The following is a 27,590-nucleotide window of genomic DNA, read 5'->3' on the forward strand; positions in this document are numbered from 1 at the left end:
GCTCCTCATGTGGTGGTAATCCCTGAATCATAACATTATTTTTGTTGCCACTTCATAACTGTCATTTTGCTACTGTGATGAATCAGGTGGCCCCAGTGAAAGGGTCGTTCGACCCCCCAGAAGGGCCGCGACCCACAGGTTGAGATCTGCTGCTCTAGCTGAGGGCCCAGAACGAGTATCTGCTCCTTGTTTAGAAGTTTATTTCATTTTCATTTTCGTGGAGCATCGTGGGTGGCATTCTATTATGAGTAACACATGGAAAGGGATATGGTTCTGAATCTAAATTCCTCCATTAAAATTGTTTTGTTTTGTTTTGTAATAAAGGAAAAGGGAACTTGATGAGCTGGTCTAAGGTTTCAAAGCAGGTTGGTGACAGATCGAGGCCTGGACAGCCGGTCTTCCGCTGCGGATCAGCGGCCTTCACACCACCTGCATCGCAGCCCACATCGATCTTCCACCACGGAGACAACTAGATCCATACTAATAATAATATTACCTTGCTTTTATAGAGTATCTGTCCTCCAAAATGCTCACAGCACTTTCATATGTATTGCCTCATTTATCTCACTTCAGCAGCTCAGAATGAGCTCCAAGTGAGTTAAGGGAAGGAAGACTGTTGCTGGATGTCCCATCTGGAGGGCCACAGGCTCTTCATGGCCATAGCAGTGTTCACACCCCAGCCCACCCCACCCTCTCTGGCCATTCTTTTACATTGTAATCAAATTTCTCTCCTTTAATTTTTTGATGGCTGTGGTCTTTCAGGAGCTGATAACAATGGCAGTGGATAATTAAAGACATCTGAGCTTGAAAGCAAAGTGCTGGCTTGCATCACTTCCTTTGGTTGGGGAGTGGCTTTGTTTATTCCCAGTCCCAGCAGTCCTGGCTTTTGATGGGAGGCCACGAAATGCACTGGCCTTTCTGGTAGCTCACACCTCACAAGCTGTGGCTTCTCTTTGCAGGAGGCATGGGGGTACAGGGAAGCACCTCGTTGCCTTCAATAACAAATACCTCCTCGGATCAAATGATATATTCAGTTGCTGTACGGGCTCTTATTTTATTTCTGGGAACAAGCTAAACTAATCACTAGGTTCTAGCCTCAGACCTCAAACGAGGCTAAATAGCCGATCATGTTCATATAGGAGAACAGGAGTGGGGCAGGAGGATATATGACTCATAGTAACTCTCCTCCTTTCAGATGGACAGGCTGCTACTGGAAGCAGCTGTCTGCAGGGATCCATGGGACGCTTATAAACAAGCCAAGCAAATTCCTGTTAGCCAATTACCCTATAGCCACACACGTTCCTTTGATTTTAAGCGCTCATTGCAGGGGCTCTTGAAGTTAACAGGATACAGATATAATTAATATTATTATATATTAATATTATATATTAATATATATTATTCTTAATGCCCTGAAAATGTATTTAACCTTTTATCTATCTATTGCTACATTTCAATCATAGACATTGCTAACTTATTTTAAGAAAGCAATGCATAATGCATCAGGCATTAACTTGGGAGTCAGGAAGGCACTGTTTGTAGCTTCAATTCCTCCTCACACAGCTGGCCACTCTTGGCCAAGGGTTATTCCGTTCAACGAGCATATTCCCAAGCATGAACATGAGATGGGCCATTCTAATGCACTGTTTCCAGATTTGGTCTCAACTTCCGTGTGTGGTTTGAGCAGGAGTATTTCAATGCATTAAATAGAGGTCTCGTTTTCTAACTTCTGTATCTTGAAAACAAGTATTGAATTGTTGATTAACCACAGGAACAGCGGTTCAATTCACAGAGCAAGAGAAACAACACACACACGCACACACACTGTGGGGTACACAGTGTTATGCTCATCTCTTTTTATGGTCATTCCTAAGAGGTTTCCAAAGGAAATTTTGACAACACTCTGTTTTCCTTTTACATACTGATTTTATCCATGTCTTGTCTGAGACACAGCTGTTGTCCATTCTTGTCTTATTGGGGAAAACGCTAAGCCAAATCAGGAGCAAGTAGCCCACACATGTACAAGATCACAGATCCATAGTCCTGGACAATTGCCATTATCTTTAAACTCTTCTCATCAGAAAATAAGAGCAACTGCTGATATGGATGTGGTGCTTTGGAGTCAGTGATGTGCTATTTCCTCAAATGGGCTGAGGTTTAAGACCACTTGTCCTCTGGTAGACTTAGGGGCACAGTGCTAACCAAAAAGTGGAACTCCAGCAGGAGAAGCCAGGGTGCTCTGTGCAGCCAGCTTCCTTTGGTCTGAGATGGCAAACTGCACAATCACAGATGAAAAGTACACGAGCAAGAGACACGACCCAGACTGCATTTTCGCTGTTCAAGTGCAAGGGCTCAAAGCAGAGCTCCCATCCCAGTTACAGCTACAAAGTCGTCTTTTACAGGTTTACGCACTTCTGCTCTGAGACCAATATGCACGCGCTCTCTCGCTCTCTCTCTCTTCCTCTCTCACTGCCAGTGAGTCCATGCTGACTCATGTCCTACCCTACAGGACAGGCACAACAGCCCCTATGAGTTTGCCAGACTTTCTACAGGCATAGAATCCCCTGTCTCTCTCCCTTGGAATGGCTGGTGATTTCAAACTGCTGACCTTGTGGTGAGCTGTCCAACAGGGAACCACGAGGCCACCATGGCTGCTGACTAAGATACAGTAAACTAATCATCTGGCGATTTAAGATAAACTCCTGTACAGCAAGGCTGTAATACAACAGGAGCGCCCGTGTCAGCCTGATGTCCACTAGGTGGCGCTCCACATTAATGCAGTTCTGGAGGACGGCTGGAAGGCTAGCCAGGGGACTTCAGCAGGTGAGGGTCTCTAACCTTGCCCGACAACGTTTTCAAAGCTGCATGTCTTTGGGGGAAATCTAGGCACTGGCTGGATCTCAAACTCTAAAGAAAACCAGTCATAATTACAACTGAGGAAAAGCAAATGCTGGATGCCGTATTCCTGCATCACCTCCAAAGAAAATAACTGCTAACAATACAGTGCGATGCTCAGACACCTTGCCCCCACCCACCCCATGAAAGAAATAAAGAAATAGGACATCAAGACAGAGTACTTAAAATCGGGGTCAGGGGAGAGGAGGCATGGCGGGGGGGGGGGGAGGGGGAAGCCACTCAATTTATTCCAAAGTTCCTATAGCAAGACTTCCAGACAGAAATGAGAGAGAGAGAGAGAGAGAGAGAGAGAGAGAGAGAGAGAGAGAGAGAGAGAGAGAGAGAGAGAGAGAGAGACAAGTGAAAAAAAATTAAAAGGGTAAAGTACATAAAACATAAACTGGGAAAACCAGAAAGGTAGCGTGAGCTTGACCAAGCGAAATGGGGGAGAAAAAGAAAAAGAAGCCAGCGGTGACCCAGACCTGAACGGGATCCCGAGCTCGGGGTGGAGGCAGGAACAGGGAATCAGAAGACATGCGAACCGAATCATGTGCTTCGGGCCATACCTTGGGCAGCGCATACTTGGGCAGCTTCATCTGGGCAAACGCGCTCCTTCGGTAGGACACGTAGTAGTGTGGCCGCCCTCCTGATGTCAGCTGGGTCACAAACACAACAGTGATGAGCAGAAGTACTGTGAGAGTTACAGATGCCAGTCCAACAGCCACCTGAACAGTGGCAGGAAGCTGCCAACACGCAGCGAGGACAGCCATCGGAGACAAACCTACGGAGTTGGCATTCAACTCCAAAACAAGTTCAACAGCGTATATGAGTTAGCCAGATGCCCAAACTGAACCTGAACCCATTGGACACAAATGCAATTCTTCCACTGGCATGGTGGCCCGAGGCTGACACATGGTCAATGCTTTATTTACCTTTCAAATGATGCATGCCTTGGAGTTGCTTGGCTTACTAGCCACCAGCATCCCAGTTATCTAGCTCCAAGGTGACAGCCACACCCAGCCCCCCTTCCCCCGATGTTCTATCAGGGGGAAATGGTCCAAGTTGCACAGGGGCAGAAAGAGAGCCTCATCTCTCTGGGCACTGAACTACAGCTTGACATTGTCATGGCAATGACCATGCAAACAGCAGGGCTGACATCTTAAGAGAGCCGAGCCAGGGCTGTAGTCCATAGGCAAGCTAGATCTCACACTCTCAGACAGAATGAAGAGCTGCTCTCCCCAACAGTGTCTTCACATGTGCTTAGGCCTGTGTTTGCCTCAGTGGCTTCAGGATTCAGATGGCAGGGGTGGGGGGTGGAGGGGGGTGTTGTGGAGGGAACTTGGAGGCGACATGGAGACAGGCTCAGGACTCCACACACCGCCAGGCTGACCTTGAGCTAAAAGAGGTGCTCTGCCCACGCCCACTGCCCAGAGGAGCTCACGAATAGCCCATTGGCACCAAAGCTTCCACGTGTGGTAATGTTTTTCGTTGAAAAGACAGCACTCTTAGTTTTCTTCTTTCTTTACTCACTGTGCCCCATCTTTTCCTACACTCTGAAGGGACGGGAAGTGGACAGAAGGGACTGCGGTCGGGCAGACCCAAAGGGACAGAGCTGTCTCTACGAGTATCAATAGAGGTAGATCCTTCGCACCTGAACAAACACGTAATCATCCTGGACAATCAGCGAGTCCGGGTCAATGTAGCCCGGGAAGGGTTTGTTTCGGTTGGTCTCTGTGCAGTTTTGCATTCGGCAACTCAGGTATTGAGAATCTGAAAGAAAAAGAAATCGGGGATCAGCGGTGCCAGACACACGGAGCCTGCGCAGCAGAGCGGACACTGTAAAGTCTTCTTGGGGCCCTCGCTTGACCCTCACACACGCTTTCTCATACACGCCAGGGCCTCCATCTCTACTCTGGGCCAAATTACTGCTGTTCTTTTCCCTCCGCGCTGTCATCACCGGAACTCGACCAACTCTCGCTACCTTAGAGCACTTGATTCTTGTCAATGAAGTTTTTCTCCCCTGGGGTGGGGGTGGTGGGGGTAGGGAGGGAAAGTTTCCCCCAACAACTGGCAATAACACTTAAGATTTCAGAGATATGCTTTCTCATTAAGGGGTCACCTCCAAACATTGATTTTCCACTGTGGAAGGACCCATATCAACTCAATCACTGTCATCTCTTGCTGGTGGTGCAGTGGCTATAAATAAGACGATTCCATTGAGATAAACGTTTGCGTCTCCCACTAATTAGAAGTGACGCAGAGTCCAAACCCGATCTGGAAGCAACACTTGGCTCTCGTTTTACAAATGAGGAAATGGAATCGCACCTGAGTCCGAGAATGGACTTTTATTCCTGGAAGTGACTTGTACTGGGCGGCCTGACCCTGTTTCTCAACTGGCCTGGCCGCTCTGCACCATCACAGTGCTTACTCCCCTCCCTAACACGCTTTTTGGCCTTAGAACCAATTCAAAGCCTCTCCCCCTTCACACTTCTTCCCGGGTCCCCCTCATGCCCAAACTCATCTCTTCCTCTCTCCTTGAGCTGCAGCTCATCAGGCCTAGTTTATGCTTCGGAAACCTGCCCACCATTTCGATCACTTTAGAGAGTTTTCAATTGGGGTCCCCTCTGCTTTTAATACTTCCTCCCTGCCTTTTACCCAAGGATGACAGAGGCTGTGTTGTTTTTGTTCGCTGTGTTAATAACCCCGGTTCTCCTGCCACATGCCACAGAGTGGACTATGGAGAAATACATCTTAGAATATCCATTTTCTGGTGAAATGTATCTCTTTGAAGGAGCAAGAGTTTAATCTTGCCGTTGCTTAATGAATTGGTGGATTTGATTTCAGATACCACAGACATCAGCGGAAATCCACTCTTCCACTTAAAAAAAAATCAGGAGACAATTTTTACTTAGGACAAAGTCTGACAATGGAAGTAAGCAACAATTCGCCTGAATCCATTAATGATGTCCCTTAAAGGAAATTGGGAAACTCCGAAACACCTTCATTGTGCTACTTTGGTATAAGGGAATTTGACAAGGATCGACAGCAGGGGGCGGCATGCACAGTGACTCTATCTTAGCAATGAAAAGCCAAACACTGATGTAGCTGCCAACCAGCCCTCAGAAGACTGGTGGGTGGAAGTGCACTTGGCCCATAATCTTCCTTCATCCTGCACCCTCTGTGGGTGTGTGGACAGCTTGTGAATTTGTTAAGTCGTCTCGTCATGATGAAACCACCTCCCCGTGCTAACCTCAAGTCCTCTAGTCACCTTCTCCGTCTCCTTTCTTAAAAATCCCTGTACTTCCACTAGGGCGCACCTCAAGAGCTTTCTCCTCAAAGGCAATTTCTGGGCTGCATAGATATCAAAGACATAGGTGGAAATCCACTTTCCCGAATGTAACATGTGGGGAGAAATCAGTTCCGTCAAAAGGAGAGGAACACCAGTGGATATATGAATGGGTCCCCCTTGTGTTCAATTACGACAACACACAAACAGCCTCCACTCCTGTAGATTTCACACTCTGGAGGTCACTTTCACAGCTTTTAAACGGACTCTGGTTTTTAGATCGGTGGTTTTGGGTCATAGACATACTATGATTTTTCTAACTATGAAGCCAAAGATAGAATTTAAATGATGTCACTAATTGGTCACTTGGCTCAACAGAAATCACTTCATTGTCTTGTATCTTATTTCCCTCATCCTTCAGAGAGGGATAGCAATTTTTTTAATAAATCATTTTATTTATAAATTTTATTTATTTATATTATATCATCTTACAGCTCTTATAACAATCCACACATCAGTTGTGTCAAGGACATTTATACATAGGTTGCCATTATCATTTCCAAAACATTTTCTTTCTACTTGAACACTTGGTGTCAGCTCCTCTTTTTACCCCTCCCGCCAGGATATCATTTCTTAAGCCACCCTCTGTTGAAATGATATACATGCTGTTCTGAAACCTGAAAGACCTTGTATAAATGTTAGCTGTTATTACACTAATAATATTCCGGTTGTCTTTATTGCTATCTTTCACAGGCCACAATTGGTGTCCTTAAAAACCTGGCGGAAGTGGCATATTCCCATTACCCTTCCACAGCAGTGCTGCTGATAGCCTTCCCGATATTTACACTCTTCCTTGCTTCTTTACTACAAGCCAACTTCAGGTTTGTTTACTCATCTGTCTTCCATGTGACTCATCCACTGCCATGTGCAGAGATCAATCCTGTTGGGTTTAAGACTTCTCAAGGTCTCTCTCCTCCTCGTATCATTGCTTGCTGTAGGACACCGGCTCTCAACCTATGGGTCGAGACCGCTTTGGGGGACGAACTACCCTTTCACAGGGGTCACCTGATTCATAACAGTAGGAAAATGACAGTGATGAGTTATCAACAAACATAATTTTATGGTTGGGAGGTCACCACCTCATGAGGAACTGTATTAAAGGTTCACGACATTAGAAAGGTTGAGAACCAGTGGCTTAGGGGATGGCATTTAAACCAAGTGTTGGCAAATGAGAAATGAGGGAAGATCTTTGAAGGGGTGTTCAGGAGATATGAGAGCATATGATAGCATATCCTCTTGTCAATGCCTTGTCACATGGCCGTGTCTCCATGAGATCCAGAGAGCTGCTCTAGCCTGTGGGGGCATGGCGAACCTGACAGTTTAGCTGATAGAATTCATATGACAAAGACATCGACTTGTTCCCCGATGACATCATGGAGCTACTGATTATATTGAGTCCAGAGTTGCCCTACCTCTGTGCTGCTTTTTCTTTGAGATAATGAACAAAAACAAGTATCAAGCCAAATTAAGTCAAAGGTTCTTGATTAGGTGGCCGTGGGCTTCAAATCACATACAAAATTTCCAATTAAAATTTCTCGCTCTGACACTTAACGAGGACTTCCTGATGGATACGTGGTGTTCGCTCCCACTGAAGCCTTTTACTGGTGATCACATAGAGCACGTTTCTTCCTGAGATGCCAACCTCTTTCTACAGGATCCTCAACAGGCAGAGGAAGGAACGTGCAAATATACACTTTTCATCCTTGTAATTCAACTATGTTGAAAATACAAATTAGAGGAAAGTATGATTGAAATAAAGGAAAGGAAACTAATCTTTACTAGGTACCTATCTGCCAGTTAGTCAAGAGTATATTTACTTTTACTTATCCTCCTCAATACTATGCATGATAATCTAACAATGGATATTAAATACAATCCACTATCTGATTTTACAGATGGTGAGAATGCAGCTCAAAAAATAAAAAAGAACAACAGTTAAAGGAGGCAATGTGAAAGCCAGACTTCCTGGGTGCAAACCCCTGGTCTAGCACTTCCAGGCTAGTTGAGGGGGGCAAATCCTGCAGGGGCTGCTTTCAACTGTCCCCAAATCCCTCTGCTTGTTCGACCCTCTTCCACTCGGCCCCACATCCCAAAATCGAAGTGCGCATTAAACCAGCCTTCGGACGGAGGATGGTAACCTGTATAACTGGGCCACACAAACAACAACAAACCACGGGAAGATTCCAATTCTTCTCTCAGAGTAGCCCAAAGCGAACGGTGCCAGCTCCAGGGGCAACGATCACTTCAGCAGGGGCAGCCCCAGAGCTCCCTGCTTGTTCCCTTGTTCTTCCTGAGGGAAACAGAGGGGGATCGGCTGCATGCGTAATGAGGGCCCAATCACGCTTATTCCCCTCGGGGCTTGCTGTAATCACATTAAGTTACGATGAACTCTTTCCATATTCAATTTCGGTGAGGGCTTGATGCGATTCCATAGGAAGTATCTTGTAATTCAGCATTAATTAACGTCAATTAATGTATGCAACTGCTAGGCTTTAGAATTAATTTCATTACTTTTCCCACACAGATGTTTTCCTTGCCATAGGTAATTAGGATGCTGCGCTTCTGTTTTCAAGCATTCGCATGCTCGGCAACAGCTGCTGTTTGGAAAAACACAATCGCATCCCCTACAATCAGTGCTGATCAAGAGAAGGGAAGCTGCCGTTCAAGGCCAGGCATGGGCTAGGGAACAGGGTACAGATGGCAGTTCAAGTTCAAGGTCTGCTAGCTTGGTAAACTCAAGGATATCGCTCCACCTCTGGAATTCCTCTGCTGTCTAAAACAGCGTTAAATCGTGGTCCGTCTCACCGGGGCTCTAGAGATCGAAGCCCTTAATGTCAAACTGCGCTTACGCCTAGTGGCTGGCTGGGGTAGACTCGGTCAACTGTGGGGGTGGTGGATCTGTAATTGCTGCTTTCCTGCAGATGGAGGATTTTCTGCGCTTCAAGTTGTTGTGTTATTTTAATCATATGATTTTCTTTATATGAAATCGACGTTAGGCAAACCGATAGACATAGTAACTGCATGAACCTTAGGGTTATAGCAGGGGAGGTGGGAGGGGTAGGGGGTGGACGCTAGCAGCAATGGGTACAAAGATAGAGAAGATGGAAGGTGAACAAGCGGCCATCTAGCTCAGAAGCAAATAAGCCCACATGGAAGAAGCACACCGGCCAGTGCGATCACAAGGTGCCCAAGGGACCAGGTATAAGGCATCATGCAAAAAAAAAAAAGATATAAGTGTGTGTATGTATGTGTATATATGTGTATATGTATATATGTAGGTGTATATATGTATATATATATCATATTAAATGAAGGGGGAAGTGCAGAGTGGAGACCCAAGGCCCAAGTGTCGGCCAATGGAGATCCCCTCATAGAGGGGTTTAGGAGAGGAGATGGGTTAATTAGGGTGTGAGGTAGTATCGATGAAGAACACAGCTTTCCCCCAGATCCTGGATGCTTCCTCCCCCCAACTACCATGATCCGAATTCTACCTTGTAGGGCTGGATAGGACAGAGGCTGTACACTGGTACATATGAGGGTTGGAGGTACAGGGAATCCAGGGTGGATGATACCTTCAGGACCAAGGGTGTGAGGGACGATGCTGGGAGAGTGGAGGGTGAGTGGGTTGGAAAGGGGGAACTGATTACAAGGATCCACATGTGACCTCTTCCCTGGGAGAGGGACAGCAGAGAAGGGGGGAAGGGAGACTCCGGATAGGGCAAGATATGACAAAATAACGAGGTATAAATTACCAAGGGCATATGAGGGAGGGGGGAATGGGGAGGGAGGGGGGGAAAAAAAGAGGACCTGATGCAAGGGGCTTAAGTGGAGAGCAAATGCCTTGCGAATGATTGGGGCAGGGAATGTATGGATGTGCTTTATACAATTGATGTATGTATATGTATGGATTGTGGTAAGAGTTGTTTGAGTCCCTAATAAAATGTAAAAGAAGAAAAGAGAAAAAAATGATTAGGGCAAAGACTGTACAGATGTGCTTTATACAATTGATGTATGTATATGTATGAACTGTGAAAAAAATTGTATCAGCCCCAATAAATTGTTAAAATAAAAAAAAATTTTAAAAATTAAAAAAAAAAGATAGAGAAGATGTTCTTAAATGGATTGTGGGGATGACTGCACAACTCTTTTTAACATATTTAAACCAGTGAATGTAAAAAAATATAGAATTTTGTAAAGAATGTAAGTAAATTCATAAATAAAATAAGACAGCTTCCTCAAAGATCTCACAGGTCGTTACCACCCTTTGTCCGCTGATGCTGGTCCTGGTTCACTGGCTGACACCCGATGCCCATGGTTTCCCTGCTTTGAACAGCCATATCTTTGCTCGATCCCCTGTGCACATTTTCCTGCACTTTCCTCAGTGGGGTCTTTCCTAAGGCTCCCCCAGGCCTCCATCTTCACAGCACGTGCCCAGGGATACCATCCGTAGGAGCCTCAGCAGTGGGGCCAGGAGGGCAGACTGCCCAGGATGACGCCACCAAAGAGGGGGGCGCTACAAGGGCTGTATGACTTTTATGCAGTGTTGCAGTAGGAATTCACTTCTCTTAGTGGACATGTCTCTCTAGTGAATCAGAAGGACGAACGCATTCCCCGGAAGCCCGGGTCACATGTATCCACATTCCTGCAGGGCTAAAGCTCTCGATTAATTTGCTCTGAGACCTCTCTAAAGTGCTCCCATCGGGGCTGTTGTTACTACCCAATGACAGGGAGGCTTCCAATCACGTGGTCTGGCCTCCAAGTGCCACAAGCACCTGCTGCCATTTTTGCTGCTGAAGGTGATTTTTACAATCACGGATTTTGTCCATCTTTCTAGGGCGTTAGCTCTGGGGTTGGGGTCACTGGTACTCGTGAACCCCTACCAAGAACTTTCCTGAGAATGAAGAGGCGAGGAAAGCAAAAGGAAAAAAGGCTGAAAGGCGTCGGCGCAGTAACTCATTTTACAAAATGATTCTGCTATTGGTATTCACGCGATCCCAGCAATATTACACTTAAAAGCTCACCTATGTTTGAGGGTTATGATCGATAATAAAGAGTAGAAGGATTCCGCATGATCTGCGAAAGGAGAAGGTCCATGGGGGGACGTGGCAGGGGTCACAATGGCCTTCTGCACTGGGTGGCATCAACCCTAGTGACATCACTCAGCAAAAGCACCCTCCAAGACAACCTTGGCCCGGAGTCAGGTATAAAAAGTGCCAGGTGAGCTATTCCTCTGGAAGTCAGTAACTGAGATTCTCGATGGGAAGTGTGTGATTTTGTACAGTGGTAGATGATAGAGCCCCCAAGGTACCACAAGTCTCTGCAGCTCCAGCCATTCATTCCATTATTCCACAAGCACCCATTTCACACCAGGTACTTAACGACACCGAAAATTGTAGAAGTTTAATTTTAAACAGCACCATAAACAACGGAGGCTCACATAAACATTTTCAAATACTTTCCCATCCCTCATCCATCTTCTGCTTTACAGCAGTCATTTTAACGCCCATCTGTATGTAACATGCTTTCTGCTCCATTACTCTACTTACATCTTTAGGTCCCTCCTGCCAAATGTCCCCAATCGTCCATCCGTCCATTCACCTCTCCAGCCCCTCTCCCCATAGACACACACCAGTACCCATTTGCATTCATATAGCCACAATTTTACCAGAATTCTAGAAACCTCTGCGAATTAGACATTGATTTCTTCAAAACTAAGGCTCTGTCACCTGCCCCCTACTGCCAAGAAGAAATCACAACTTTTCTGTGAAAATTATAAACCCAGACCACGGCGGTCTCCTTTGACATGCTGCACTTGGGACTTGATGTTTATCTTGTACATTATTTACTTTTCAGTGTAACTTGAGAAATGCCTTCTATTTTTGATTTTTGATCATTTGGGAGACCAGGATGACGACCAAGGAAATAAAATTGTTTGCTTTCTAAGAAACATAAGAGTTAGGAGAGAGAATGTGAGCTTATAGTAATTTAATAGAACTACAGGAAACAGTGGCTGCCAATTACAACCCAGCGAGGTGACTGTTTCCCAGATGGTGTGTGGGTACCATGGGACCAGAGATGAGGAGCCTCCACCTCATCTTTGTACCCTGTATGTTCAGAAGCTTCGAAATGTTCTGCTGTGATATAATGCTTCCTTCTCTCTGCGGCACAGAATTGTGGAGCCATTAACCTGCTCCTCCTATTCCACAGAACCCTGGAGAATCAATGAATCCCTTCATGTGATAGAGGGAATGTTTGCCTAGAAGAGTTGGGCAGGAACACACAGGGGAGACTTCCTGGGAGGGCTCAGAAAAGCCAGGAAAGCTGAGCGGGGGATGACTGTTGATATAGTGGAATCCTGACTCCAGAAAAACACTGGGTACTTGGGGCAAGAGCATAAAGGCATGAGAGAAGGCCAGACACGTGTGGTGGAGGGTGGGGGGTGGGATGGGGGTACACCGTTTGCCTTCTAGGGAAGCCTTAAGAGGAAGTCAATATGGGTGAAAATGGCACCAATTTATCCATAGGTCATACCTAGTTGCAAAAACTGAGCATGCTTGCCCACAGAACCTCCTTAATAAAGTTGACAAAGGAAAGGGGTGGAGAGGGAAAGTTGAAGGAAGGGGAGTTAGAGGAGCCCGAGGATTGAAAGGAACAGAGCATGAAGGAAAGAAGGAAGGGCAGGAAGGAGGAAAGAACCATGAAGGAAAACAGCATAGGGGAGGAAGAGAGCCATGGAGGGAGGGTAGGAGAGAGTTAGCCTCTGGGAAAGAAAATCTAAACATTAGCTCTCCAAAGTGTTGTCGTTGCTTTTTGTCTATTCAAAACCACCTTCAAAGTCACTGCCATCAAGTTGATTCTGACTCATAACGGACCCCAAGGGACAGGAGAGTACAGCTTTTGTGGGTGTCTGAGATGTACCTGTTCATGGGAGTAGAAAGTTTCCGCTTTCACCTGTGGAGCAGCAGGTGTTTTCGAACCACATACTTTGCAGTTAGCAACCCCAATGTGTAACCCCTACATCCCAGGGCTCCTTCTGTGGTGGGGGTATTATATATATACACACACATATACACATACATATATATACATACACACATATATACATATGTATACATATACATATATATATGTCATATAATTGATTCTAGGAGGAAAGAGCAATGCCGACAACTGTCGCTCAATCAAATAAACAGATGTCCATTTGATAAGTATTTTTATCAATTTCCACACTGAGTATCAGACTTGGAACATGGTTGAGGTTTGGCAAAGATCAACCAGGGCCAATCCCTGACTTGCAGAGCGAAGCAACCATGGGCAGCGAGCACAATGGCTGCCTCCTCCCAGAATCCAGCCACACTAGCCTTCCTGCTCTGCCTCAGGCATGGCAAGCAGGGATTGTACTCTAAATCCCTCATCCACACAGTTCCATCAGTCTGGGATGCTCTTCCATCAGGCAGATACGCAACTCTCTCCCGAATCCCCATGAGGACTCCACTCCCTCTCAAATGCCCCTGGTTCAGGTGTCCCCTTCACCCATGCCCATCACACTCCCCATTCCCTCCTCAGCTGTTTTCCTCCCCTCTGTTCATTACTGACTGGCATTATCAACGTTTCTTCAGACCAACCCCCTTACCAGCAGGTCAACTGTGTGAGATCAGGAACTTGTGACATCTCCTGCCAGTCCTCATTTTTAGAAGAACACCAGAAATAACCGAGAAGATCAATGATATTTAATGAATGAATGAGTCGTAAGTCTCAAGTAAACCAGACCTGGTTTCAGAAACTTGTTAGGAAACATGAAAGATTTTATTCCGATCTGCCTAAGCTTCTTTTCCCTCAAACCTTCAGGATGAAGAAGAAAATAATGCATCCCTCTAGAAATTATGATATGGAGGATCTAGCATAACCGTGCTAAGCAATGTATATCGTAAGATCACAATGCATATGATGTTATTATTGTACTATAGTATTATTGTTGCTTGAGAGGCTACAGGAAAAAGAAAGGAAGTGTCTGAGCAGGGTTTTAATTGTGCCACATTATTTTTAAAACAGGAGTCAGATGCATGAGTAGATCTCCAATCACATAGCAATAACCACAAGTATGTATTACAGGGGCAGGTAATACATGAACAGATCAGAAAAATCTTAAGGACACAATAGAAACCTAGACTACTAGGGGATGACAAGTTGGTTTTGTGTGTGTGTGTGTGTGTGTGTGTGTGTGTGTACACATGCATGCATGCTCCTCTGTTCTCTCATCCTAGGCATGGGAGATAGGGCACAGATTTCCTTGGACATGGGGAGAGGAAGTAACACACAATGGCTACAAAGAGCCAATTTGAAAGCTGCACCGCTGAGCCCATTGCTGCACTGTCTCTATCAGGTTTTTCATGGACGTGTGTGGAGGCCGTGTTATCTTGTTTCATGCTATTCTGGCTGGTTTTCGGGGCTGTCTTTAGGTTACTAAATCAGGGAGGTTGAGCGAAAACCTCTAGATGAGCATAAATATGGAGAAGGCAGCTCACTCACTCTCCGTTGTTAGATGTCATCACATCCATTGGTGGGCTCCCAGTGACGCTGATGTGACAGAGCAGACACATCTACCCAGAAATAGACCATCCGGTCTCTTCTGGCATGGAGCCCCGGTGGGTTCGCACAGGCACCTTACTTTGGTTTGGTATAGGTGTTTTTGCTAGCTGCTGCACACTTAACCACTGCCCCACCGGGGTCCCTTCTTCTGTGCCTAATCTGTTCTCAAAAATGACTGCCTTAAAACACCTTTTACACTGAGAGGGTCTCATTGACATAGCTCAGAAAATGGCATTCCCAAATGGGATAGCATTCCCATGTATAGGGCTTAGAATTATAGAACCTCTTTTGTCGGGGGACACAATTTGACCCGTAACACTAGACAAACCATTATAAAAAATGTGTTTGTATATGTTATCAGTGTTATTTGGGTTTTTTAATAGCCAATCATGTATACACCTATTAATAGGAGAGCAATTAACTAAAGGGCACTTGGATGTTCAATGGATTCCATGCTGTAATTAGCTAAGAAGTGGCCAATTTTTAGGTGGCTGATTTGGAGAGATCTTTAACTTGCTATATCTTACCAACCTAATGGTTGACATAGCATTTTACAGCATGACTGTTTGTTTGTATCTGTGTATGCTTGTATATACAAACTTATTCGACTCTATAAGCTTTAATAACTCCTGGAAGATTACACTAGCAATATCTTTTTTTAAAAAGTATCTCTCAAGAATAAAATGAAGGTCAGGAAGGGATTTCTTTCTTTTCTTTTCTTTTTTTAAATGGGCTCATACAACTCTTATCACAATCCATACATATACATACATCAATTGTGTATAGCACATCCGAACATTCTTTGCCCTAATCATTTTCAAAGCATTTGCTCTCCACCCAAGCCCTTTGCATCAGGTCCTCTTTTTTTCCCCATCCCTCCCCAATCCCCCCTCCCTCATGAGCCCTTGATAATTTATAGATTGTTATTTTGTCATATCTTGCCCTATCCGGAGTCTCCCTTCCCCCCCCCTTCTCTGCCATCCCTCTCCCAGGGAGGAGGTCACATATGGATCCCTGTAATCAGTTCCCCCTTTCCAACCCACTCACCCTCCACTCTCCCAGCATTGCCCCTCACACCCCTGGTCCTGAAGGTATCGTCCACCTGGATTCCCAGGAAGGGATTTCTTATGTTTCAGTTCATAAACTTGGTTCAGTTTCTCTTCTTGTTGTCATAACTTTTGTTAATACAAAAGGAATCTATGCTCATAATAAAAATTCCAGTATCTGTGTGGCTAAAATGTTGAGGCTTCATAAGAATGGAGGGCGCGAGCATGTCTCTCTAGTATTTCAACGGGGCTAGCTCTGTCCAGGTACTGGTATTATGGATTTTTTTAAATTATGGGAAATAGATGGCAGGGCTGGGGAGCAAAAAGAAGAAGACTAAGATGTAGCTTTCAGATGGCACCCAAATCCAGAATTAGTGGAGTAAGGAGTTAAATAAAGTTGTGGTGACGCCTTTTCATTTTGTTTTCCCACCTTGTAAAACGCTAGCACGAAGTCCATTTCATAAAGCGTCTCGGGCAGTCATTTTCACAGTTGGTTAAAGAGCCACGGTTGCATTTCACAACGAAGGACACTAGTCCTTGGGAAAGTTGATGCAAGGTCCCTGGCTCATGTAAATTGTCCCCTGTGCCCTGTCCGTGTGGGCACGGGTCACCGCCAGGACAGAAGCCCTCAGGTCGCCAGCCAGGACATTCATTTCACCAGTAAATGGGAGAACTAATAATGGCCAAGTTGGCACTGCCAGTTTTCCTATGATACATGTTTCTAGATGAACATAAATATGTGACTGTACACCCATGTGCACCTGTGACTACATACCCATGTGCACCTGCCAAGTTCTTAAGAGTCACGGGTGTTTGCGTCCTCCAAAATTGCATTCACACAGTATCTGATTCCCAGATTCTTGAGCTCACACATTAACGGCTAAAGAGCTCACAGCTTATACACGCGCGCGCTTATTTATTGAACTCACTTTAAATGGCTTAGACAGACAAGCAAGAGTAAATAAGATCCAGCTTGTCAAACAATTTTAATCCACATTGGCTCCACGTTTTCTCGCTCTATCCGTCATACATGCACACATGCACACAGACATACCTGTGGGTGTTAAAGCAATGAAACGTAGGTGTCCTTTCATTGTGATCTGCAGCTTCAATGGGTTGTGTACATATAAGACACACACAGAGGGATAGCAAGTAAACCACAAGAATCTTTGTTTCCTGCATGAGGACCTGTCAATCTGCCCTCGGTTTAAAAGCAGGGGCCAAAAACAAGGGCCACGTCCAATAAATATGCGCAAGACTTTCCAATAATATGTCCTCTGATTGATTGTAATTGAGGTTGCTCTCTTCAGCTCACCTCCCAATGTGGAGAAGTACAAGAGAGAATCACATCCTGGTCACAGTTGTAAAACATGACACCCCCATTTCAGCACACAGCTGTCAAGAATGCCTGTGCCTGTCCTTGGTCCTATAGAACAAAAGCTTTCCAGAGCTCAACTTCCCCCAGGTATGGGGGCTTCAAGTGAGACCCAAATTAATTATACAAGTTATCCAGGTGCATGTGAAATAAGACCAAAACTTCACTTTGAATAACACATTTAGGTAAACACTTGCAGCTCACCTCCTGTGGATGAGCCAACTACCAAAGTCTGAGATTTCTTTTTTCTGTGTCTAAGGCCTCCGTGTCTTAGCTGCAACATTCCTGTACACCTTCAACTCAGGGAAAAAGTCCTTGTTCAAAGCTATAAATCTTATTCACAGATATCTTGTCAGGTGTATGATCTAGAATATAAACAATGCGTTCCAGATATTTAAATGTCCTTATAAATAGGGATGAAAGGATGGAGAAACAAGAGGAGGACAGGAATCAGGGAAAACTGAGGTGGGTGTGAATGTCATAGTCTTAGAATTCATGGAACCACTGGTCAGGCTAGAGGTGGAGAGAGAGAGAGAGAGAGAGAGATTATGATACTGAGACAATCTCATTCTTTTAAGACATGGGTCAAGCATTATGCTCAGATTCTTTATTTCAATTGTTGGTGCTTTTTTTCGGTTTGGCTTGTTTTGACGGGGATAACATCTCAAATGAAATCCCTTTATTGAATTTTCACCCTTGGACAGTTCCTGTAGCTGCTGCTTTTGCAGAAAGTAAAATAAAACAAATAAAATCAGAACGGATATATACCACGCCTAGGGAAGCTGAAATGGAGGTGACAGTTTGATGTGATCAACCTCCAGATCTGCAGGGATCACACAACGATGCTGGGTGTAAGGACACGTGCACACGGGGGCGACTGATGGCCGTATGGGTTTCAGGACCTGGGGATATATGCATCCGATGTCACAAGCCAGAACATACCATGATCCCCTAAAGCCCAAAGATGGACAATGGATACAATCTAGGATGCTACCAGTTATCCCCAGAGTTTTTTAAACAAGAAGTGTAGTCAGGGGAGACAGACCCTCCAGCTCTGCTTAGTCTCCCCTTGCTACTCAAAGTCCGTTCAGCAGCCAGCAGCATTGCCAGGTCTGCAGTCTCGGCCCCTGAGGAAGCAGAATCCACATTCTAATATTGTTGGGTGAGTTATTCGCCCATCAAAGCAAGGTGTATTAAATGCATATCACAGTGTGAAGTCACTGCTCTGGAAGGTCCAGGTCACCTGATAAGTGAGGGTAGGTAGCCAGTTGGTGACTGATGGTGGGTCAAATACGGGTATATATTCATTCACTTGGAAAATAGGTATTAAGTGCCACCTGCACATGGAAAAATGGGACTTGTGCTAGAGATATATGAAGTTATACAAAGTTAGGCATGGTCCCTATTCTCAGGGAACGTACAGGCTGCTCTGGAGGGACAGTTACAGCCAAATACTTGTGCAAATGGACTGTACAATTTTAAACTGTATTGAGTCCAATAAAGTTTCAAAAGAGCAGTGCTCAATGAGAACAAACAAAACCAAACAAAGTTAAATTAGGAGTTTCTTTCTTTCTTTTTTTTTTTTTTCAAAAAGGCCTTCCTTGAGAGACTGCAGCTTAACCCGAGGTCTGAGGCATCTACAGTGATTAATTGCACTAATTTGGCCAGGGAAGTGGAGAGTAGAGGATATTTCAGGCAGAGAAAACAGCAGGTATCCGAGTCTCACAGAAAGGTATGGAACTTTAAATCCTAAAAGTTGAAAGGAAGCCCACTGGCCTGCAGGCAAGGAGTAAGAAGAGATCATGCGATTCACTAAAGAAATGGGTAGGCACCAGGTGACCTGGAGGTAGCTAAAGGGCAAGGTGAGACTGTTGGTCTTCATTATCAAACCAGAAGAAAGTAAACATGTTTTAAACACATAAACACGTGACAAGATTTATTTTTGCCAGAGGAAGAGACTATTCTGGCTACGGGCATCCAAGATGCAGGGTTTCGGAGGGTAACTGCCAGAGAAAACCCATTGAGGAAGGGCGAGAAAGGCAGTAGACTTCTCAGCTTTTGCTGGGTAGGTCAGGTATGGCAGCCAGGCCTGAGTTGACAGAGGAAGAAGGTGATGGCCAGCTTGAACTCTGATCTGTCTGTCACCAACTCTACCAAAGAATGTATTCAACCCCCTAAGGGAACTAAAATTGTTACAGAGAGAAAAACTGAAGGGGGTGGGGCAAGAAAAGGAAAATCTGAAGGTGTGTGCACAGGAGGAGTGTAGGCGGGGCTTCTAGAGTACTGGGGCTTTACCACAGAGGTCCTTGGGCCTAAGCTGGTCAAGTAGCAGTATCTGCTGCCTCGCAGTCAGGGGAAGAGCGGACACGCTTTCCTGGCACATTTGGATCATGAGGGATCTTCTGAAAACAGGGAATGTGTCAGGATCTCAGTTGTCACTCTCCACTTTGATGGGCCCTTTACACCAGCCTGACAGCTCTGGTATTTGTAGATTTAAGTAGCTTGTTTAAGGTCAAACCATCATTAAGCATGCTGCTGAGTTGATCAGACGTGGATTTGAATTCTGGATCTAAGACTTACTTTCGTCTCTACTAGGCATTTGAATCATAATCTCCACGAAGACTACCCTTTCATTGTGGCTCATGCAAGGGTGTCAGGAACTCTGGAAGATCAAGAGTCAAGTGCATGCCTCAATTGACTTCCCCACTCCTGCTTCTTTCAGTGGAAGGCACACAAGAAGATTTTCATTTTCTCCTGGGTTTTTTTGCTTTTTTGTGTGTGTGTAATAACCGCTGCCTTCAAAAAGTGAATCCTCAACTAGGAGAGAGAGAGAGGCCATGCCTGGCTGGTATCTGACCATGTAAGGGGAATGAAAACCAAACATAAACAAAACCCCAGTAATACGAACAACTACAAGACAGTGCTTTAAGAATCAGGGATTTGAGGCGTCTCCCTTTATTTGGAATAAAAGTACCATACCTGGATTGCATGAGAGGGCTGGGCATGAATGTCACCATTATCTAAACACACCTGGTCAAGGTTTGCTCTTTGCAGTAGTAATGTTCTATAAAATCTCTGGAAAGCCTGAACAGCTGAACACTGAAACAGCCTTCCTCCAACTCAGCAGCTCAACTGGGGATGGGCACATCAGGGGACTGAAAGTGTCGCTGTTCTGTGCTTGCCGAGCTCCACTGAAGACTGAACCAAGTAACCCAACAGAGAAGGACGGAACCCATGGATGGTGAGGATTCACTCTGGATGTGCTTTGTTGACATGGACTACTGCTGCCCTCCGTAAGCCAGTTCTGAATCATTTGGGAAAGGAAATGTCTTCCTGTCCAAATAACTCGGCTTATTATTGACCCTGTAGTTGCCCCACACCCATGCTCACTCAGGACTGGATTGGTAGACCTCCGATGACCATGAAATCCAGGCACAGTGGAGGTACTTACGGCCATCCACTGTTCTGGCCTCGAGATGCACAAGGTCTGGTTCCTTGTTTGACCCCATCACCGACCTAAAGAAAAGAAAAATGAAAAACCATGAGAAGGAATGTGAACATGAATGTTTCTCTCCCATACATGAAAGAAAATGAGCTGTGCCATGGCGCTACAATTTCCACAGGAGTCTAAGATCATTAAACTTGGAATATACCCACTGTGTTTATACGGTTTGGCAGTAAAAGTTATACTTCACATAAAAACAACAGCCCAGCCATTATATGGATGTTGACTAGGCGCAACGTGGGCAAGAATCCCGTGTGCAGTTAGCTCCGGCTTGCACATAAGTCTGACCCATTCCTTGTGTGCTTTCCTGGAACAACCCCAGACAATGTAATTACCTTTCAAGACTCGTCATGAAGATGCCAAGCTTGCTGCTGGAGCTGGATACTGAGCAGTTGTTTGCCTAGCAGATTGATCTCATTAACTCTTCATTAGATAGGTGCACAACTCCCCACAGCAAACCCAGTGCATCAGTACCTGCAGTCCATGGTTGGCATGCCCCGATTCAGCAAACCACAGAGAGAAAACCGAAGGCATATCTCCCTTTGTGTTATGTGCCTAACATATATGTAAACAGAGCTCTATTGAAAAGCCTTAGAGACACACATATTATTAGTGTCATCTTGCAGTGAGACATAATAAATAGAAAATAATTATTCTGTTACATATCTATCAGGGGCAATCATCTTCTATCTTCAGTATTTTTTATACAGTAAGATTAATAAAACTTGGAACCATCTGTACTTTTTTTCCCTTCCACCGGATGTTACATACCTCTCACTGAATTGAATTCATTTCCGTAAGAAAAATAATCGTTCATTATGCCTCCAGACTGGTCTCTTTGCCTGCCCTCAAGCCATTCAACACAGACATCAAACCCATGAATGGAACATACAGATGTTGAAACTATTCATCACCGTCAGGACGTAGTGTGGTACCCAAGATCTTACGCTGGTAGGCACCATCGAGCTTTTCCTGTTACTGCCACGATAGCCTATGTTTCGGCGACACTGAAAAACTGTCAATTTGACATTGGACCCCCACTCAAGTGCTTACTCGATGCAAGAACAGTTTGGTCTATTAAATTGGCATTCCACGATGCAAACCTTCCCTACATGATCACTGAAGATAAATGTGTGCATAAGCAATTGTGAAGAAAGCTGATAGTGCCCGGTTATCGAAAGATATAGCATCTGGGGTCTTAAAGGCGTGCAGGTAAACAAGCAGCCATCTAGCTGAGAAGCAACAAAGCCTACATGGAATAAGTACAGCAGCCTGTGTGGCCACAAGGTGTAGAAGGGACCAAATATCAAGCATCAAAGAACAAAAAAATCTTATCAGTTGGTGCCTATCTTCCTGATATGATCACTGAAGACAAAGGTGTGCATAAGCAAATGTGGTGAAGAAAGCTGATGGTCCCCAGCTAACAAAAGATATAGCATCTGGGGTCTTAAAGGCTTGAAGATAAATAAGCGGCTATCTAGCTCAGAAGAAACAAAGCTCACATGGAAGAAGCACACTAGCCTGTGTGACCACAAGGTGTCAAAGGGGTCAGGTATCAGGCATCAAAGAAGAAGAAACCGTATCATTGTAAATGAGGGTGAGTGCAGAGTGGAGACCCAAAGCCCATCTGTAGGCAACTGGACATCACCTTAAGGAAGAGTCGCAGGGAGGAGATGAGCCAGTCAGGGTGCAGGGTAGCAATGATGAAACATACAACATTCCTCTAGTCCTTAAATGCTTCCTCCCCCCAATATCATGATCTCAATTCTACCTTATAAACCTGGCTACACCCGAGGGTCTATATGGTACAGATAAGAGCTGGAAACACAGGGCATCCCTTCAGGACCAGCGCATAACCAGCCACGCCACCAGGGCTCCTTACAGCTTCCTCTCAAAAACAAAGTCCAGCCCACTGCCCTCAAGTCCATTCTGGCTCTGACTACACCTAGCAGCATTTCTGAGGCTGTAAATCTTTAAGGGAGCTGGCAGCCTCAGCCTTCTGCCCTGGAATGCCTGCTGGATTTGAACCACTGGCTTTGCAGTTAATCTAACACTTGCTTGACAATTTCACCATGGCCATGCTAAGAAACAGCAAAGCCACTGCCTCTGTTAAAGATTTCTCAGTCACACCAGGCAGAATACTCTGCTCCTACCAACAAAGCCTTGAAGAGGAGAGCATAAGTTCTAAAATCCCAAAATATATACCTTATCCCCATGTCCTGTAAACAATTATTTTTTGTATTTTCCCAGTACAAAAACCAGCAAGCCTTCCCTGAAAGGCATATGCAGACACATGCTTGTATACACACGTCAAACTGGGAACTCCTAGAGAAGCTTTGTCTTAAACTCTTTATACTCTTATCGTGGTTCTTTGCATGTAATAGGCAGGGATGAAGTGCTAACAGATTTTTAAAAATCAAGAACTGTTGAAAGAAAGAAAGAAGAAAAACATTCGATGATTAACACATGGCCTGGAATGCAGTCTGCCCTCAGAACATTGAACCTGCTCTCTTCTTTCTTTATGAAACAGCAATAACGCTCCTCAGGAGAATTTCACAATTTCTCCCAATAGACAAGGACATGCATTTAGACACTGAAATCTACTTGACTATGATCAGACAGAGGCACTCCCACTATCGCAAAAGTACTTTAGCAACTAGGCTGTAGCCTTTGCTATGGATTATCACTCAATGTACAGAAAGCCAAAATCCTCACGCTCTGACCAACAGGCACCAACATAACACACAGAGAACAGAGTGTCATGACATAAAGGATGCACATTTTGCTTGGATCCATAATCAGTGCTCGTGGACATCGTGCTCAAGAAATCAAATGGCATTGCCTTGAATAAATCGGCTGCATAAAATCACTTGAAAACAAACCCATTGGTAGCCAACCGGACACACCCTTACTGAAGGGTTGTGGGGAGGAGATGAGCCAGTCAGGGTGCAGGGTAGCAACAATGAAACATATAACTTTCCTCTAGTTCTTAAATGCTTCCTCCCTCCAATATCATGATCCCAATTCTACCTTGCAAATCTGCCTAGACCAGAGGATCTACATCGGTACAGATAGCAACTGGAAACACAGGGAATCCAGGATAGATGACTCCTTCAGGACCAGTGGTGAGAGTGGCGATGCCTGGAGGGTAGAGGGAATGTGGGGTAGAAAGGGGGAACTGATTACAAGAATCTACGTATAGCATCCTCCCTGGGGGATGGACAGCAGAGAAGAGGGTGGGGGGAGACATCAGACAGTGTAACATATGACAAAAGAACAATAATTTATGAATTATGAAGGATTCATTAAGGAGGAGGGAGAAGGGGGGAGGGAAGGGGAAAATGAGCAGCTGATATTAAGGACTCAAGTAGAAGGCAAATGTTTTGAAAATGATGATTGATGGCAACAAATGTACATATGTGCTTGACACAATGGATGTATGTAAGGATTGTGACAAGAATTGTATGAGCCCCAATAAAATGATTTTAAAAAACAATGGTTCTCAACCTATTAGTCGCAACCCCTTTGGGGGTCAACCAACCCTTTCAAGGGGTTGCTCCATTCATAACAGTAGCAAAATGACAGTGATGAAGAAAGCAAAGAAAATAATGTTATGGTTGGGGGTCACCACAACATGAGGAATTGTATTAAAGAGTCACAGCATTAGGAAGGTTGAGAACCACTGCTTTAAATTATTAAAGAGCACAGCTGTCACTTGGAAAACTAAGGTGTGCCTGACTCAAGGCATGGGATTTTCAGTCAACTCATAGGCATGGGGAAGCTGGATCAGGAAAAAGAAAGACCAGAGAAGAATTTGTGTATTTGAATTGTGGTGTTGGCAAGAATGCTGAAATGCCACATACTTCACCAAGAGCAAACAATTCTATCTTAGAAGAAGTACAACCCAACTACGTCTAAGAAGGGTGGATGGTGAGACTTCTTCTCACATACTCTGGCTAGGTGACCAGGAGTATCCAGTCCCTGAAAAAGAACATCATGCTTGGTTCGAGTGGAAGTGGGGAGGCCCTTGAGGAGATGGACGGACACAGTGGCTGAAACCATGTGCTCAAACTCAGAGACCATTGTGGGGAACAAGCAGAGAGTCATCCTGTTGTACGTAAAGATGCTTTGAGTAGGGACGAACTTGATGGCACTTCATAACAAGAGTCCGGAGATGGCGGCTCTCCATGGTCCACACTGAAGTGACACTGACTGGCTCCGGATGTGATGTCAGCTGACAGTGTTACAGTCGTGAAATTTAAAGGGGGATGTGTTGTGGGGCAGGTCTCTGGACAGACAGGCCAGCAGTTAAGAAGTTTGCATGGTGTTCAAAGTTGCTTATCTACCAATCTTGCTTGATGTTCAGAGTTCCTTCCTTAAAGTGGATCACACTTTTTATATCCAGGAGAAGGCTGGCCTCTCAAAAACAAACAAACAAACAAACAAAAACAACTAAAACAATGCTAGCAACTAGCTTGCACACCTTTTAGGTATGGCATATGGTGAATGTCAATGGGAGGCAAAATACTCACGCTGAGCACAGGGTCATCTTTCCATAATCTCATAGTCCTCAAAAAAAGGTTTTTGATCACCTCTGAGGACAAGAGCTGTTGCTCTGAGTGACATTTTTTTTTCTTACCAACTAACTAAAAACAGGCAAGGGTCAAATGGAGTCTTATTTTCAAGTGATACTCGATGGCTAACCAACTTCCCTTGCTCCTGACTGAAACTGTTACCATATGTTGTAAAGCAAGAACACCCAAAATTAATTTCCAACGCTAGAGCGCAAGCACTGTTTGCTGATGTGCCCCGTGCTTCTCATGGTGGGCTACTGATGCCTCTGGCAGCTTATCAATAATAATTGCTGCTTTCATTTGGGGGCTCTGGTGACTTTAAGAGGGGAAGCCGCTCATGTTCAATGCCAGTAGAGGTGCTGGTTTTCATGGTGCTGCCATTGACCGGAAACCTTGGGGGAGCGCACCGCTGTAGCTGACCTCAGGGCATCAATACTCTGGCCCACTTGTACACTTGCAATTTAGGGGGAAAACTAGATGTTGGAGATTTCCTGGATGCATCGAGAACAACTGTTGCGTTGCAAGGCAAAAAAGAAGCAGCAGAGGAATAAAAGGGAATAAAAAATGTTCTCTGGATGTTCTTATTTGTGACATGAGAATTTCAGGATCTCTACTGAAATATGCCACTAAGCCTGATTTTGTTTTGTTTTGTTAAGCATACATGATTGGGTGCCTTGGCTTTATGTTTCTATTCTGCCCTGCACACATCCCCGTCATAGATTTTATCAGAGTGTATGAGATCGCTCTGCATAAATATTTTTCAAGCTAGATTGACTTCCCAGAATGCAGGTGTCACTCTTTGGCCATTGAATTCTCTGTGCTTTCCAAAGCATAAAGAAGCATGTGTTCCCGATGAACACACTGACAACAGGTGTACACTGGTCAATACTTATCTTTAGATTTAATATGTGTTTATGAGTTATTCATATCTGGACTTCAAAAGGGCCTGTCTATCATCATGGCATTAAAAGTTCTGATGTGGGAGCCCATGATTATGTAAAAGGGCCATAGTTTATTGCTCTTTACATTGCCTTTAAGGCACCTTTGGAAATGGATTCCTCTTCTGGAGTGAATTTTGTGGAAGGGAAATGACGTTTCATGTCCGTTTCAGCCAGTGCATAGGTGGTGTCTCTCCAAGAATTCTCACTGACCTTCCTTCTGCCTGCTTGATCTACGGCCCAGTTGTAAAGGATTGAAGGGTGGGAAATAGACTTCCCGGTAGGGGTGCCACTTTAGCTCGGTTGGTCCACCCCCTTCAGGGAGTCTTCCAGAGCCATGCACATACTTTTGCACATCAGAAATTAGGCCATTTGGCACATGGTGACTCACGTGTCCATTTCGTTTATGCTGACAGACAAGCTGAACTCTCTCTGCATCTCTGGGTCAGACACCGTGAATGCTGTCTAAGTATGCTCACAGAATGTTGACTGAATGCTTTGGGATAACGAAGCATTTATTAATTTACCTGCAATGTTGCTATTTGGCAAGTTCCTCAAAATCTCCACACCTGGACTTTATAATTTATACATTTTCCCATACTGTACATGCTAATTCCTACTACACCACAAAGGTGAGCAAAATCTTTGTGTCTACCAGGGACCCAGGGATGCAGCTGACTTCTTTCCTCTCTTTCTTACCCTTTTGGACTTGAGGAGACAGAGGAGGAGCAAGGCTGTCCACCTGAACTCGGGAATCGGCATTTGTTATCAAAAGGTCTTGTGATATCATGGGTGCTACTGTACTAACAAATCATTTATCCTAAGTCAAAAATAAGAAAAAGTTAGAAGTCACAGGTCCAGAGATAAGGTATCTGAATAAATAAACGTCAGCCTGGCCGATAAACACAAGTAGGATTAACTGAAGGGCAGAGGGATAAATGGCTTGCTTGTTCTGTGCCTCAGTTTAAAGGGGTACACTACCTGTAGGATGCCTAGCATGTGGACTGTGTCGCTATAAGTTGAGGTCCCTTTAAGCCCACACGATTGGAATGTTCATCTCTGGAGCTGGGGACTGACAGTTGATGACAGTTGGGGACCTGCCCTGCAGTTTGCTGCCTGGGTATATATAGCCCAGCTCTCTCTACAAAAGGGGACTAGTAACTGGCAGCTCTCAAAAACTTGAAGGACTGCTAGTGTCTCACTGCTTTATAACTTAACTGTTAATTTCTTGTATTATCTATCTGTATATTATTTAACAGTTTATTTCTTGAATTATATATCTATTATAAATATATTTATATATAATTACTAGCAAACTGGTT

At 44.7% G+C, this 27,590-nt stretch overlaps 1 protein-coding gene across 4 annotated transcripts in view; it reads right to left on the minus strand.

The window, feature by feature from the left end:
• SORCS1 (sortilin related VPS10 domain containing receptor 1) overlaps window positions 1-27,590 on the minus strand; it is a 630,965-nt gene that overhangs the window by 155,113 nt on the left and 448,262 nt on the right. For all 4 annotated transcript variants that reach the window (XM_075534299.1, XM_075534300.1, XM_075534302.1 and 1 more), the window contains exons 6-8: window positions 20,703-20,767; window positions 4,547-4,665; window positions 3,462-3,551 (exon numbers count right to left, since the gene is read on the minus strand). In XM_075534299.1, the coding sequence (XP_075390414.1) occupies window positions 3,462-3,551; window positions 4,547-4,665; window positions 20,703-20,767 (274 nt within the window). The remainder of the gene's footprint in view (window positions 1-3,461; window positions 3,552-4,546; window positions 4,666-20,702; window positions 20,768-27,590) is intronic.

The sequence above is a fragment of the Tenrec ecaudatus genome, chromosome 16 (assembly GCF_050624435.1).
Source record: "Tenrec ecaudatus isolate mTenEca1 chromosome 16, mTenEca1.hap1, whole genome shotgun sequence".
NCBI lineage: Eukaryota > Metazoa > Chordata > Mammalia > Afrosoricida > Tenrecidae > Tenrec > Tenrec ecaudatus.